General features: G+C 41.0%; 1 protein-coding gene across 1 annotated transcript; it reads left to right on the forward strand.

Moving 5' to 3' along the window:
• Positions 1-8,100: 8,100 nt before the first annotated feature.
• On the forward strand, positions 8,101-10,977 carry LOC129414443 (4-galactosyl-N-acetylglucosaminide 3-alpha-L-fucosyltransferase 9-like). Its single transcript, XM_055168506.2, has 2 exons — positions 8,101-8,250; positions 8,708-10,977. The coding sequence occupies exon 2, from the start codon at positions 8,724-8,726 to the stop codon at positions 9,804-9,806; it is 1,083 nt and encodes a 360-aa protein (XP_055024481.2). The 5' UTR covers positions 8,101-8,250; positions 8,708-8,723; the 3' UTR covers positions 9,807-10,977.
• The last annotated feature ends 6,578 nt before the right edge of the window (positions 10,978-17,555 follow it).

The following is a 17,555-nucleotide window of genomic DNA, read 5'->3' on the forward strand; positions in this document are numbered from 1 at the left end:
ACGCACCACATCCAACAATGACTGACAAAAGACAATTGAAACACTAGAGCAATATATACACATCCCTGCTGAAAAAAAACAGCAAGACCAGCATATGTTGTGTTTTGGTGCTGGTTTGCTAGTGAACACCAGCTAAACCAACATCAAACCAGCATCAGCACCAGCATTAGCACCAGCTAAACCAGCATTAACACCAGCTAAACCAGCATTAGCACCAGCATCCCATGCTGGTCATACCAGCATATGTTGTGTTTTGGTGCTGGTATGCTGGTGACCACCAGCCAAGTTTCGAAAGCGGCCATAATATGTGTCACCGGTCGGAGCGGACCACAAACGTTGTGAGTCACGCCCCTTCCTAACTTTTCCTAACTAAGAGCACCCCAATGACCAGACACACGAGAAGGATAAGTATACTTAAAACAAACTTTATTTAAATAGTTAAAAGTGATTTGGGGAAAGGGAATCTAAAATAAATCTCCTCTTGTCCGCAGGAGAGGCCTGGGCCTGAGAGAACGGGACGTCCAAGGTAAGTGCCCAGAGGGGGCGAGGGGCGGGACGGAGCTCCTTCATCCTTTTTCACCAAACTCGTCGCTAGCTCTGCGTGGTTTTTGTTCCCCGTGATGCCCTTCTCCTGAAGGCAGAGTGAAACACACCATGAATATTGGAGAGAACAGAAATCGACTACCTGCCACAGAGGGATCTTCAGTTCCCTTGGCGGGACGTTCCTGGAGACACAGGTGGATGGCAAAGGTAAGTATAACTTCAGTAAGTCCTCCAGACCCGCTCGGGGGCCAGACAGTCCTGCACAGCAGGCCGGTATACCGTCGGCAACTAAGGCTGATTGCTAAACACACAGGAAATACACGGGGTAAGTAATCGCTCAACTCGTCCTCTCAAGTAAGTGTTCTGTGGTGTCTCCAATCTTCCCCTTAGGTCTTTACGGGATTTAAGCGGGGTAAGTTACACTTGGCTCGTTCTCTCAGGTAAGTGTTCTAGGGTATCTCTATTTCTTCTCTTTAGGGCCGTACAGGACTTAAGCGGGGTAAGTAGCACTTGGCTCGTTCTCTCAGGTAAGTGTTCTAGGGTATCTCTATTTCTTAACTTTAGGGCCGTACAGGACTTAGCAGGGTAAGTAGCACTTGGCTCTTTCTATCAGGTAAGTGTTCTAAGCCAGGTATCTCTATTTCTTAACTTTGGGGCCGTACAGGACTTAAGCGGGGTAAGTAGCACTTGGCTCGTTCTCTCAGGTAAGTGTTCTAGGGTATCTCTATTTCTTAACTTTAGGGCCGTACAGGACTTAGCAGGGTAAGTAGCACTTGGCTCGTTCTCTCAGGTAAGTGTTCTAGGGTATCTCTATTTCTTAACTTTAGGGCCGTACAGGACTTAGCAGGGTAAGTAGCACTTGGCTCATTCTATCAGGTAAGTGTTCTAAGCCAGGTATCTCTATTTCTTAACTTTGGGGCCGTACAGGACTTAAGCGGGGTAAGTAGCACTTGGCTCGTTCTCTCAGGTAAGTGTTCTAGGGTATCTCTATTTCTTAACTTTAGGGCCGTACAGGACTTAGCAGGGTAAGTAGCACTTGGCTCGTTCTATCAGGTAAGTGTTCTAAGCCAGGTATCTCTATTTCTTAACTTTGGGGCCGTACAGGACTTAAGCGGGGGAAGTAGCACTTGGCTCATTCTCTCAGGTAAGTGTTCTAAGGTATCGCTATTTCTTCACTTTAGGGCCGTACAGGACTTAAGCGGGGTAAGTAGCACTTGGCTCGTTCTCTCAGGTAAGTGTTCCAGGGTATCTCTATTTCTTCACTTTAGCGCCGTACAGGACTTAAGCGGGGTAAGTAGCACTTGGCTCGTTCTCTCAGGTAAGTGGTCTATGGTATCTCTATTTCCTCACTTCAGGGCTTCACAAGACTCGTATGCTGGGTAAAAGCATGGGCCACTAGGCTCATTCACAATACAGCAGTTCACACCACAGTCAGTCTCTTTTGCATCAAGTTCCACTGATTTCCCTTTCCAACAATACGATCTTTTCCACAGTACCTTTACCAGCGTTCTCACTCTGCTTCCATCAGGTTACAGCCGGGGGTAGGCGTTACGGACCGACAGGTAGGTATTAGATGGCCATCGCCTGCGGCAGCTTACGCCTTCTCCTACCGGGTTCCTCTCAGACAACAAAGGACACGGCACAACACTGCAAAGCTTCGGGTGCACACACGTCAAAGGTAAACTCACCCCACTGCACTATACACACTTCTGTGACTTTAATAAGGTCCGTACTCCACACCCGGACGGCGGTTGGCCCCAGAGGGGAATTCGGTTTCTGGCACGGGCAGTGATCCACTGGTGCCGTTGTTACCATCAATAACGCCCGGCTGCCCCACTTGACTTCGGCTCGCCCACCCGTTCCTCTATGATGGAGCTGCTAGACAGCTGTACACACTTCAACACAACGCTATGCGTTCGTTTCCATAGGTAAATGACAAGGTAGATATTCCACTTTACTCACTATTCGGACGATCTTAATCCTCTTCGTTTCTTTCTCCCGCTTAGCAGTCCTCAGAGTGCGCAAGAGAGAGACGTTTCTGTTACGTCTTGGCATCAGCTCTCCACAACAACCTTCAGTGCAACACACACCACTGGTAAATACACTTTACATCAAACTTTGTTTTTATTCCAAACCTGTTTGAATACTCTTCCCAGTCGTCACATTCGCGTGGCGAATCCACACAGTACCACTGCCTGTATACCCCTACTGCAGAACTCCAGCACTTCGTCCCGCCTGTACGTTCGTTGGCCCAAACAACAACACTTCCTGTATCTTGCATGCTGCTTTTATCCTCACCACGGCCTTCAAATCACCCAATCAGTGATCGCCACGTTGCTCTAAAAGTCACTCGTGACATATGCTTCCCCTACTTCTGACGTTAATTGATCAGCAATCATTCAGTGTTGTTTGGTAAGTGATTGTTAGTGTGTACAAAAAAAGTTACCTGGGGGTGTTTCAGAAAGCAGGGTTAACTTAACATCAGATTAACCCTGAACTAGGCCTGTCACGATAACAAATTTTGCTAGACGATAAATTGCCTCAGAATTTATCGCGATAGACGATAACATTGATGCTCCGGGACCATTATAATAATGCAGATACACCTTTTCAAAGATATCTATAAACTTTTATTTCTAACCAATAAGTAATAATGAAACTGGAAGACATTTTAAATATCCACAAGAAATGAACAAAATAACAGAATGATTGCGTTTTAGGTGCATATGCATGTTTGTCGTGTTGCCACTTTTAAGTGCTACGTTTTTACCACAAATGCGACAAAACGGCTCGTTCAGGTTTAGTGGTTCACCTCGGTCATTAGGTTTAAATCCAAAGTACTCCCACACTGCAGCTGTAGCGTTTGGTTTTGAAACTTGGCTGTTTACACTTGGTATTAAGATGTGTTTTTGATCAGATCACAAGTGGACGAGAGAGACATATCACGTTTACATCTGGTATTTAAATCCGTCTCTTTTGTCCACTTTCGACCGCTTCTGTCCTGAATACTGTGAGGGGGTGGTCTGTCGAGACGGTGGGCGAGTCTCTCCGCTGTCATTCAAACGCGAACGGGAGTAATTATTAGTTTATATGGACGCAAACTAATATTATATCCACTGCTTGTTTAGCAAGTAAACATGCTGCACAGTTTTTTCTACATGTATATGTTAGACCTTTCTCTGAATTTTCAGCGCAATTGATGAAATAAGATCGCGCAACTTTCACACGCGTGCAAAATGAAACTGCGGAGATCACCCGCTTTAGTTTATCAATGAAAGGCTAAAAATAGCACTGTGCACCTTGTGTCAGAAAAGTCAGAAAAGACGTAAAACATTGTGATCCGATCGATGAAAACGCATGTTAATGACAAGTGTAAACAGCCTCTAGTAAATCCATCTTTTTCTCCAACTCTCATCTCAACTAGTGTTTTCTCCTGCTACACTCCTCATGCGGCACTCATCCTCCTCAGTACGCCTACTGTGATAGGCTACGCCAGGAGTCCCCCCTCCCCATACAGATCATGCGACTGACAAATGACTGACGAGGGTTCACTCCTTGTCACTCGTTGCATGGAGCGGTCATCCAGTCTCTTTGGTAGAGAGAGAGAGAGACAAGGAAAACAAACAAGCATGCAAATGTGAATTATTGCGGCCGAAAAAAAAATTATCGAGCTCATTTTATTTACCGTGCGATTAATCGATTTATCGTTTATCGCGACAGGCCTACCCTGAACAAACACAAACTGGGCTATGTCAGTTACAGAATGCAGTTTTAAGAGTTTATTCAATCAACCTGATAAAAGTAACTGAGTAAATGCTCGCTCATGATAAAATAAAGACATTAAAGGGGGGGTTTAATGGTATTTCAAGCATTCTGACTTATTAACACAGTTATAGAGTTGTTTCCTCATGCTAAACGTAGGCAAAGTGTCAAAAATGCAGTTGGGCGTGTTTCAGAGTATTTCTGTGCCGAATGCACTTCGCCAGGGTTCGTACAAGTTTCGGCTAATTTTTTTCGATTACGGTTCTAACTGACGTTTCAGGGGTTTTCGATACGTATCATTTCTTTATATGGGCTTCCGCCGGAAAACTTCCCCCAGAAAACCCCGCCCAGCCGTCAGTCAGCGGGAGACGCTAGAGCTTGCTAACAGCTTATCACGCCACTCAGCTTTGTTTAATTTCAAAAGTCAACAATGGCACAACAAGAAGTGTGTTTTTGGATGTAAGGAGAAGACATCCAGCCTCATGGAAACAATGGATATAGTTTATTATCCGGGGTAGCAGCGGAGTTTTGCGTGTGTGTTTGATGCGGTGGATTTTCAGAACCGGGTCATGACGAGTTACACGTGGTAAGTAAGACTTCTGTCTTATGTTGGAAATAGGCGCGTGTATATTATATAAATGACACGAACATGTAGTGAATCATAAGTTAAAACAGTGTTGTATAGTGTTGCATGACTCGTACTCGCTCCTCCTGCGGTAGTAACTCCTCCTTCTTCATTTTTTCGTACGTTATCGGAAAGATTCGTTAAAGCTAATATTTTTTTTATAAATCTGATTAAACTAAAGACTCTTCAGAGATATAAAGGATGTCATACTACTCTATAGGTACTCCAGATTGATATCAGAAATGCAGAAACAGCGTGTGTTACGTGAGCTTTAACAAAATGTTTAAATTATCACAGAAGTACTGGGATAACAGTTAACATATAAATACATAAAATGTCATAGGAAAACACTTCTTTCACACATTAATACAACATATGTTTATTAGTATGTTATTGAATCTTTCAGATTTAAAAAAAAAATAATTCTAACCAATTACAATTTTTTAAATAAATTTTTGTCTGAATTCTAGTAAATTGTTATTTTGTTTATTGGGCAATGGCATTCATTGTGATCGTGAATGCATGGAAGTACACAAATTATGTTCTTGATTTTGAGTACTTGCCGCGTTCCTAACCTACTTGAAGTCCCGTAAGACGACGTTGCAGCAAAACGATGTGTGAGGAAGCAAATGCTACTAGTAGAAGACTATATTTTTAACATTTATAACGATGTAACTACAGAGGAGGCAAGTTTTAACTAGGAAACATATCAAAACTCTTTGGTCAATTTTTTTTGCGCAATGCTAATGGACTAATCAGATTCAATGGATTGTGCTAAGCTATGCTAAAAGTAGTAGCGCCAGACCTGGAGATCAACTGAATGGATTCCAAACTCTTAATAGAGGAGCTGGAAAGTGAAATGTCCCTTTAACTCAAACCCTACCCATTTTTAACCATCAAATTAGTAGAAAATAATAGCCCCTAACCCAATTCTAAATCTGACAATCGGTCAATTACTCCAGAAAACAGCATGAGGCGCACTTGAGGGTTTACATTTATTTTAGACAGAAATCCTTTTGATTTGTTAATTGCGAAATTGGGACAAATAATGGACAGTATCGCTTTGTGGCAGCACAGCATGAGAATTTTAAATTTATGTAGTATTTTAATTTTGATAAAAACAAGGGGATCCCCTTAATCTATATTTAAAAGGGGGTCCCTCAATGTTTATAGGAGGTCCGGGACCACCCCAGCAATGGCGGCTCGTGACTGCTCTTCCGAGGATGCGCTAATTTCAAAAGTGTTCGGATTGTCACGCGTGTGGTTCCCTTTTCCAAAATGTGTGTCATGCGTGTGGAGAGCTCCTGTGTGCATCACATGATTTGTCAAAATAAGTGCCTGCTGGAGACGCGTCAAAACCGTTTATGATAAAAGAGACCTCACGTTCCCTAAATACACGCAAGACACTCCCTTAACAGTAAACTCTGATTACGCATGAGATCTGGCACACGCGAGCGTCTCCTTTCAAGTTCAAGGCAGCAGGCACTTATTTTGGCATGACACGTGATGCACACACGATCTCTCAAAGCGCAGAACACATATTTTGAAATGATGAACCACACACATGACAAGCTACATACATGTTGTGACGAACTTCGCATCGTGCGCTTAAAAAAAAGAAGTCACCAGCCGCCACTGCACCACAGCCCCCCCCCCTCAATTCAAACACTGTTGCAATTTACTTCCTGTTTCTTTCTTCCTGCAAATCGCATCCTGAAGAAAGCGTACCCAGGCTCTAATAGCATGAAGTACATTGCGTGCTTCTGGAGGAGTAAGGAGGGGAGACAATCACGCTGTGGAATCACGCTGTGGAACGGTTTGGTTGGGTTAGCTCTGAGTGTGCCCTGATTAGAAAGACCAGGCTGTTTACACCTGGTATTAAGATGCGTTTTGCTCAATCGGATCAATCGGAAGTGGATGACGCTAAATACAGGTATAAATGGGGTGTGAATGTTTTGAGCTCGTCCACTTTCAAGCAGTCACAAAAGCCTACTAACCACCCATTTATGTGATGTACCGGATCACGTTTTTACATCAGACATGACTTCTAGCCAGAGCCCACACTGTTCACCATGGTCTTTAGGCTTTTATTAATTAAACTAAAGCTTCTACTCTCTGCCTCTTTAATTCTTGTTTTTTTCCGAGTGTAAAAGTTGCGCAAGCTTATTTTATTAATTGCACTGAAATAATTGAATTTATTTCATTCCTCAACCCGAAAGGATTTGACTGACGGTGCTCTGAAAAAAGTTGAACAGACACATGTGCTGAATAGAGACAGTTAAAGTGGGTGGGTCCAATTTGATTGATCTTAGATAGTGGGTGGGTCTTGTTCCGACACCAATAGAGACAGAGCGCAGTTATGCAAATTTGAAAACCACGCCCACCAGGGGAAAAACAATCCAAGCATCTCCATTGACTTTGTATTGCGAGAGGCCGCCTCCTTGTCATTTCTGGCTTATAACAAAAAACAGAATAATGCCTAAAAGCTGCTGTGTGACAATATGTACAGCTAACAAGCCAAAGAACCAAGAAATACGTTTTTATAAGCTGTCGAGCTGTAAAACCCAGCCTTTAAGGAGAAAAAAGTGGATTGCTGACTGCGTTTCCCCCAGTGGACGCAGTTCTACTAATAGAAGTACTATGAAAAGTTTGTGTCTTTAAATGCTCGTGTTTGGGGGTCAACAGCTTATAAAAACTTATTTACAGATAAAACTGTTAAACTTAAAAACAGAATAATGCATAAAAGCTGTTGTGTGACAAGGTGTACAGCTAACAAGCCAAAAAAAAAAACAGAAATAAGTTTTTATAAGCTGTCGACCTAAAAAAACGAGCGTTTAAAGACACAAAAGTGGAAACAGGCAACTTTTCATAGTACTTCTATTAGTAGAACTACACCCACTGGGGGGAACGTAGTTGGCGATCCACTTTTTTCTCCTTAAAGGCTGGGTTTTACGGCTTGAGAGCTTATAAAAACTTATTTCTGGGTTCTTTGGCCTGTAAGCTGTACATATCGTCACACAGCAGCTTTAAGACATTATTCTGTTTTTTGTTATAAGCCAGAAATGACAAGGAGGCGGCCTCTCGCAATACAAAGTCAATGGAGACGGTTGGATTGTTTTCCCCTCCGGTGGGTGTGGTTTTCAGGTTATGAGGCGCTGCGCTCTGTCTGCATACTTAACTGACTGATCCATTTGATACATCACTCATGCTTTGTGAATCAAAAGCAGACAACATTTTAGTACTAAGACAATCTCTTTGTTTCTTTGGTGGTTACAGGCTTCACATTAAATTTCTCAATTTATTGTAGACTCAAAAAACAGGTGAGGAGCTACATTACCTACATTCATTTCAAGCATACAGCATAAATGTAATTAAATCATATCGCAGTCTGAAAAGGCTTTGAACTAAATTAAAGGACGTTAGATTTTGTCTACACTGTAAAAATTATTTGTTGCACTTACATTTTCATGTTAATCAATTTCAAATTCTAATTAATTTAAACTTTAAGTTAAATAACTTAAGGTATTTCAACTTTATTTTTGTAATTTATAGCAAGTTCTCATTAGTCAAAAAAAGTTTAAATGAATTATAAATTCAAGTTGATTAAACTTAAAAATGTAAGAGCAAACAGAGAATTTTTACAGTGTAGTCTCAAGCACTTTTGTATAAAAGTAATAAGTGGGCACACATTAAACCCGTTTCCCAGAAAGCATGTTCATTCCTGTTATTCTTGTTTGTAAAGGCAATGCCAATTTTCCTCATTTTCATTCTCTTTAGAAAAAAATTGGCAATCATGATCTCAAATGGAGCTTTGCCATATCGTCTGGTTATAGTGGTGACAATCGCATGTCTTGTGATCTTGTTCTGGTTCTCATTTCTCAACAACTGCACACCAGCTCAACATCCTCAGCACTCAGAAAAACTCCACAAGCCTGTGGATGCCTCTGCGAAACCTGATATAGTAAAGGAAGAGAAACCGATACTGTTGTTATGGTTCTGGCCTGAAAACTTCAGTTTTAACCTGAGCGATTGTCAGACAATTTTCAATATTGACAGTTGTTTTTTGACGGACAACAGATCTCTCTACAGCAACGCAGATGCTGTCCTCATCTATCACAAATCTATTAAAGGGGACCTGTCCAACCTTCCACCATCTCCTCGTCCCCCGTTCCAGAAGTGGATATGGTTTAATCTCGAATCACCATATCACACGGCAAGAAAACCAGGCATTGAAAACTTGTTCAACCACACACTTAGCTACAGACAGGACGCTGATATTTTTACAAGGTTGCACTTAACTGTCAGAAAAACTCCAGATGAAGATTTTAAAATTCCCAAGAAGGAAAAACTGGTCTGTTGGATTGTAAGTAACGAAGGCGCCGGAACGAGGAACGCTTATTACAATGAACTTAAGAAGCATGTCTACGTACATGTCTACGGGAAGTTTAATGGAAAACGTCTGGACCCCAAGGCCTACTATTCCACCATAGCCAGCTGCAAATTTTATCTCTCTTTTGAAAACTCCATTTACAAGGACTACATCACTGAAAAGATAAATGGACCCCTATCAGTAGGTACTGTACCTGTGGTGCTGGGACCTCCCAGAAAAAACTATGAAAACTTTATACCCGGTGATGCTTTCATTCATGTGAACGACTTCCCAGATGCAAAGTCACTAGCAGAATATCTCATGCGTCTGGACCTGGACGAAGTCGCATATCGCAGGTACTTTAACTGGAGGAGACATTTCTCAGCACAACCTCATTTACTACAGCAACAAGAGTTTGATCTGCCCATCTGCACGGCCTGTGAATATATAGCAACACACAAATACTATAAAGAAGTTCACGATCTCTATAAATGGTACGACAATTAATTCAGTCATTTCATATTGTGGACTTTTGTGGTGAAGGATTTTGTTTGACTGCACAGAAAAAGTAACATAATAGCACATGCAGAGCTTGTTTTGTAAGATATTATCAAAACGTGAAACTCTATGTCATTTTTATCCAGCCGTGCAATCACGGAACATCCTTCCTCTACTAGGCTACTGAACAACAACATAAAAGTTAATATAGCTTGTTGCTTACTATAAATAACACCCTGTGCTACCACAATATACATACGTATTGATTAAACAAATGATCTTTTCTGCTTTGTTTTTACTTGTATTTTAAGTTAGGCATCAGTGGTGACTTTTTTCGAGGGCGCATGATGTGAAGTTCGTCACAACATGTAATCTCATGCGTAATCAGAGTTTACTGTTAAAAGTGCATTGTGTAAATTTTAGTAGCATCTAGTGGTGAGGTTGCAAATCGCAACCAATGGCTCAGTCCACTGCTCACCCCTCACTTTTAAAACACATAGAGAATCTATGGTAGCCGCCACGGGAAAAACATCTAATCGTCGGAGACAACTTAGTTAAAAAGTTTGTCCATTAAGGGCTTTTGTAGAAACATGGCCGCACAAAATGGCGACTTCTACGTAAGGGGACCCTCTGTGTATGAAAACGTCTCATTTTAAGGTAATAAAAACATAACAGTTCATTATAAAAAGGTCTTTATACACCCCTGATAATACAGTTTTGTATATTAGTTTGCATTTCTGTCAAACGATCCTTCTAAAAATAACACATTGCACCTTATTTTGTGAACGTGAGAGTCTCTTTTATCATAAACGGTTTTGACGCGTGTGCAGCAGTGACAAAACACGTGATTCACATGGTTCACATGACGCAACAAATACATATTTTGAAAACAAGAGCAACACACATGAAACTCCGAACACTTATTTTGAATTTGAGTCTGTCGGAAGAGCAGTCACCAGCCGCCACTGTTAGGCATTGATGTTGAAAATCAACTAACCCTGGGATTTTTTTCTTGCAGTGTATAGTGGTTAAGGTATTAAGCCTATTTACTGTCAAATTGTAATTCATTATGATTTAGGATGCTTTAATATTTGATCAAGGTTTAGAATAAAATCGGTTACAGTGAGAGTACTTTCACTTATTAATATTATTAATAAAAATACAAATACCTCATTCTTTACTTTTAACTGTGTGTTGATCACAAATAAATAAAGAAATAAATGAAATCCATTCTCATGTTGTTATTCATGCATGCTATGTTATTTTTATATAGTCACAAAAATGTTTTTCATTAATTTTAATGACCTAGTTTAATGTAAACATCATAGCACATTCTCCCGTGTAGATACTACAGTATGATAGACCAGTCTGGCTCCCCAAGCTTGAAGGAACAGTATGTAGGATTGTGGTCAAAACTGGTATTGCAATCACAAAATGTGTGGCTAAAACTGGTACTGCAATCACACAACTGGTGGCCAATACACAAAATGACAACATAAACATCAGTTAAGGGCTGCAACTCTACTTTTTAAATGACAATATCCTGGCCGGACCACTGTTGTGAGTGATAAAAGTATTTGAAATGAAAATGATTTCTTAATGTCTAGTGACATATCAGGGCCATTTTATGATTAATTGATATAAATATCTTACATACTGTTCCTTTAAATGTCCTGCTGTGCCTACTAGTCACTTTAAAATTCAGAGAAACTAACAATGAATAAGTTAAAGCAAATCATTGTGTGTTTCTTCATGTTTTCGTAACAAATGGTAGACTCCTGAAATAGCATATCAAGTGATAATTTTGTATAGCCTACAGCATACGTTAACAGTCAAAAAAAAGCAGGTGTAAAGTCCTGTTTTAAGTAAGGCTAGACCAGAATATTTGAATATTCGTTCCGTGGGTTGACATTCGATTTTCAGTTTTGAGATTCAAATCTAAATATTTTTTACAGCGTTAGAGCTTTTGCCAGGCAGGAAGTGCGCTTCACACTCCCGCTCTATAGGTGGCGTAGAGAGACCAACATCTATAGCCCACAGCCACCAAACGCCACCAGTAGAAGATCGCATCGAATGTAAAGCGCGCTTCCTGCTTTGGCATTCACGCTAATAGTATTGTAAATGACGTTCAGTTTCTTGCAAAAACTGATTAATTGGCTTCACAAGACGTCAATATGTCACACGGAGTTATGGAGGATTACTATGTATTGGATATATATGCAAACCCTGTTCACCCAGACATCATACATCATCAATGCGTTCATGTGCGCTCTGTAAACAGAGGGAGAATGGCAGGCAAACAAACTTTCCTGCTGATTTGACAAGTGGTACCTGCACAGGAGCCACAAAATGATAGACATTTCTCTGACAAACAACAACGACAAACACTGTCTGGATCAGGAAAAATCTGAATTAACATCAATAACTTTATCGCTGTTCTACGAGATTGATACAGATGTGGGAGGTAAAGGGTCTGAAAGGGTTGCAGATTGACGTTTTTGATTTAGAATGTAAAGCAGCTCTTCCTAAGACCTTTATCAGATGTTTTTACACACCAGATGTATTTCAGATCTCCAGATCTTTACCAGACATCTTACAGAACTTCGGCTAAACGCTAGAATATAGCATTTATTGACATGTATCGCTAAATCAGCAGTCACAACTTTGTTTTTAGAATTGAACAACTTTGTGATTAATTTAATTTGTAATTTAATGTTGAGACGTACATATATGTAAAGTTTATTAATAGGATAAGCCCCTTGAGATGTAGCATCTCGTTTTTGAGGGGGTCTTAACATACAAAGATATCAATCTTACAAACCATAACAGAAAAACAGTTAGACATTACATACAACAATCACACATACAGTACAACACAACACAACACAACAATAACAACAAAAAAAATAAAAATGTCAAATTATACCCCACTGTTTTAATTAAATAGTCAATAGATAATCAAAATAACACCAATTCAGATCAAATTTCAGGACAGTAAATAAACCACAAACAAAATATTAAAGTACATCTTGACTGTGATGTCACAGTTAGTGTTATATTGAGATTGTTCAGTTTTCCCGCAGTCTTTGTACACGAGGTTTATATAAAAATGAGGAAACAAATGCGTTTGAGGCTCATGATATGTCATTACCATGTACAGAGCTCTTATTATTCATTTATGCCTAGGTAAATACAGTTTTTCATTCTATGGTACCTTTATTATAATGACATTATTTGTGTCCCCACCAATGTCAAAATCAAAACTATGCCCTTGGTTTACATAATATATATGTGTACTGTGTATAATAATTATGTGTATATATATAAATACACATACACATATATGTATAATTTTAAGAAAAAATATATACACCCACATTTATTATGTGAATAAAAACTTTTATTCTGCAAATGATTAGTCGTGACTAATTGTAAGGGAGCACTAACTAGATCAGGAAGAAAGTGACCTTTAATTTAACCTTATCTGACTCACCATCGAAAATGAAAATAAACAAGCATTTACATTTAAATTTGCATATCAGCAAGACCACATTGCTGAAGATTATGTATTCAGTACAAGGGCGTAGCCACGGGTGTGCCAGGGTGTGCCGGTTCCACCCACACCCAAAAATGCTGAAGGTGCTAGAAAGTATCAGGAACTGGTTGAAAGCAGTGAGAGAAAGAGAAAGTTAAGCTGCTGATATTGAGTTTTGCAAGATACCTCCGATTGGTTTTTTCGAAAGGTATAGATCTGAGTCTGACCTGAGCGGTCAGTGGCGAGCCAACCAAAGAAGTGAACGGACCAAGAGCCTGGTGTGGCCAGCTGTGGCATCTTTGGACCTATGATCCTCATCATCCTATGCCTTCATTTTAAATACAGATAAGAACACGTTAACCTACCCGGGTAGTGAAGAGAACACATATACTCCTAGAAACACACACACACTGAAAACTTCCATGGACTCATTCTTCAGTTGAGTTATTTATTTTGAGTTTATTGTGCACTGTGCACCCAGGAAGCCGGCTTAGGTAGGCAGGGAATGTAAATAACAAATTTATTTTTGTTATAATATATTTTATAATACATTTTTAAATTTACCTGTTTTGTGTTGTCTGTTTTTTGCTAACCTTTTACTATTTCAGGCTTCGTAGGTGTATCTAGAGCTTCTGATACTAGCCCAGATTTCATTTCCTAATACTTAAATTAGTTATTAATTACACTAATTTGAGAGAAGGGGTTACAAGTGGCGAGCCAGCCAGGGGCCTAGTTATGTGTTAGCAGTGAACCACATTACACGTTGTATTATTATTTTAAAGTGTGCAATACTATTTATTTATATGCTATTTGTTACGTTTATAGATCCCTCTTTACGAAACATGGAGTTTATTACGACCTCAGATATCAAAGTCCCCAATGCAGTAATAGTGAGTGGTTTGCTTGAATCACCAGAAGATGAGGAGATCGTAGACTTCCTTAAGAAATACGGCTCCATGGGACTTGTTCCAGTTACTGACATTAACTCAGAGTTCTATAAAAACCTGATTATTGAGTATCAAGATGGTGCGCTATTGAAGCCTTAGCCCCTCTTCTGCCTTACACACATGAACTTAAGCACAATGTAAAATACTATGTTCAAGCTCTGGCAAGTGTGTACACAACTTTAATTGGCTGCAGTGTTACCAAAGCCTACCTCAATGAAATAAAGAAGTTAGCGAAACTGAGTGGACGAGGCTTTGAAGAGGTGCTGAAAGACATGATGTCAGAAATCAGTGAGACAATCGAGACTGATGGCAGTGGTGATAATGAGTTTGGAGTCAGACAGCTCAATGCATTGTCGTGGATTTTTTCAGGAGAATCAGAGACTGTTGAGATGTAAAATTCTCTTCAAAGTATTTTATTAAAGAATTGTGTCAGACAGCTTGAAACACAATACTGGCGTATACACCTGCATTGGTAAAATGATGATGACAATGACCCCGTTCTGAGTTTTTCAGTATATTATATAGTGGTCCAATATTGGTCCAGTAGCCCTGCCTTTCTTTCACTCTGTACTGTCCCAATGCCCAGCACTCAAAACCTTCAGGCCCCTTAGCTCCTTCTCATAACTCATGACAACTTGGTGATGCTGTGGCTTTATATATATAAAATTCCAAGCTGGTACATAAATCATCCCATGGGTGGTAAAGCTCAGTGTCTTTGTTCTCTAACACATCATACAACTATTAGCTATCCTTACCATGGACACCCTTATCTCCTCCAGGCCCAACTGTGGACCTACACATTCATGTTCAAGCAACAGAGAGACAACTTTATTCATGTAGACATTAGAAACATACCATATAAAACATTTATACTAATCTGTAAGATAAAATACTCAAAATTTCTCTACCATATTCCCCCCTTCGGAAACTAAACGTTTTCGATAACCACCCTGCAAATACGACTGCTGATACCAGAGAAGCCGGGCTAGGTACTTTAAAGAAAGAAAACATATAAAAGAATAAAATACCCCTGACAGTTCGGGCCAGACCCTCAGTCACTTTTCTAATTTCAACATTCACTTCACATGGGTCATCCTTTAAATGATAATGAACAACCTGTAAAAAAAGAGTAACGATTAACAACATGAAAAATATAACATAACATTCAATTTTAGATAAAAAGCAAGCATATCATCTTTCTGGTAAGCCGTGCTAGGTGGATGTTTTACCTCCACCCCCAGGAGATTCCTGGACCATCAGTCACTTACCAGGCTTGTAACACTGTCATCACACCGTGGACAGTGATGCTTAAAACCATCCCTTTCCCTATTTTACACACACTTCAGGTTTGCAACTTGCATTACTAATAAAAGATTATAACTTGTAATAAAAATAATAAATGCAAACAATAATACCTTGTTAATAAATGATAACACATGCAAAAAATTATAAATGTTAATAAAAAATAATAAATGCATTAGTATAAGTGACACCCTATGTCCAGTTTAACATGACCAGTAACATAATGATTCTCACATGAGAGTGTTTTGCTCTGGTGGGCAGTCCACACAGAGTCTTTCTAAGAAACATGAATTCTATATGTATATGTGTAGGGTGCATCTGTCACGGTAGGAAAATCCATTGTTTTCCTCCGTGTCATGTTTGTGTGTGTGTGTTGTTCACTTACCCCTGCCATGTGCTCGTTAGAGCAATCCCATTCACCTGTGTGTTGATTGTCTCGCTCCAGCTGTTCATCATTACATCATCTCCATATATACTCACCTGACTTTCTGTTCCCTGCCAGTTTCTTATGTTTGCTCAGTCCCCGTGTTGCTTGGTTGTTTCGTGTGCTTTGGATTACGTGTTTCAGTTGGATGTTTATTGTCGTCGTCGTCTTCGTGTGGATGTTCCGTGTCAGCCTGGATTTCACCACTGCTCACCACTCCACCAACGTCGCACTCAAAACATCAACTTCCACCGTAGTCATCGTCACCATTGCCTACCACAACACCGGACAGGATTACTTCCGCATTGACTCTGAATACTCTCTCTTTGTTTACATTTAATAAACATTGTTTATATTTCACCTGCATTTGCTTCCGCCTCATACGTATCATTACAGAAGAATCTGGCCAACATGGAAGCAGCAGGTGGTCAACCGATCTCCGCGTTGGAGGAGTTTCTCCAGCGTTCTCTGGCTCGTATGGATCATCAGGATAAAACCATCGAAGATATGCGAGGAGACGAAGGTGGCGTTTACACTCTCACTACTAACAGGCAAGGCTGCCCTCTGGGGGACGGCGGTATGGGAAAACAAGGACAGCTGTTGTTCCTCGTTCGCCTTGCTTGCGGAAGAGATGAGGAGGGTTTTCGATCGCTCCGTCGCCGGGAGGGAGGCCGCCCATCTCCTCACGGATCTCCAGCAGGGGGAGCGGTCGGTCTCGGACTATGCCATCGAGTTCCGTACCCTGGCGGCGGAGTGCAGGTGGAACGAGGAAGCGCAGTGGGATCATTTCCTGCATGGGTTGGCGGATCGGATCCATCGAGAGATCATCACGGCGGAGTTACCAAGGTTGCTTAACGGGTTGGTGGATTTGGCGATCCGGGTTGACGCACGCCTTTCCACCGCTGCCAAGAGGAAGACTCAAGGTCCGTCCCTACGTCAAGCGGAGTCTACGGATCCGTCCAACGAAGTTTCCGCCGGTGGTCTCTCAGATCCGGAACCCATGCAGGTGGGTCGAGCTCGGTTACCCCGGGAGGAGAGGAAACGGCGGAGATCCCTGGGACTTTGTATGTACTGTGGCGAGCCGGGTCACCAATGTCAGAGGTGCCCGGTAAAAGACCAAGCCCGATAGTAAGACAGAGGCTACTATCGGGTGGGATCTCCAAACAGAAGACCTCTACTACATCCACTCTCCTTCCGGTGAGACTACGGTGGTCCACTATGTCGCACTCAGGGCACGCACTTCTGGATTCGGGGGCGGAGGGCAACTTCATCGACAGCTCACTAGCACGTAAGCTCAAGTTACCTTTCATTTCACTCACCCACCAGATTGCGCCCTTCGCCCTCAATGGACATCAGTTACCCACTATCAAGTACACCACAGCACCCATCACACTCATCACTTCTGGAAACCACACAGAGACTATTTCATTTTTTATTACTGACACTACTCTCTCCCCCATAGTTCTTGGACACCCTTGGCTTCATTCCCATAACCCAAGAATTGACTGGAAACTGGGTTCTGTTACCAGCTGGAGCAAGGAGTGTCATAA

This window comes from Misgurnus anguillicaudatus, chromosome 5, assembly GCF_027580225.2.
Source record: "Misgurnus anguillicaudatus chromosome 5, ASM2758022v2, whole genome shotgun sequence".
NCBI lineage: Eukaryota > Metazoa > Chordata > Actinopteri > Cypriniformes > Cobitidae > Misgurnus > Misgurnus anguillicaudatus.

What these genes read in the sequence shown, in the direction of transcription:
- LOC129414443 (XM_055168506.2), top strand. Translation starts at nt 8,724, where the DNA reads ATGATCTCAAATGGAGCTTTGCCATATCGTCTGGTTATAGTGGTGACA.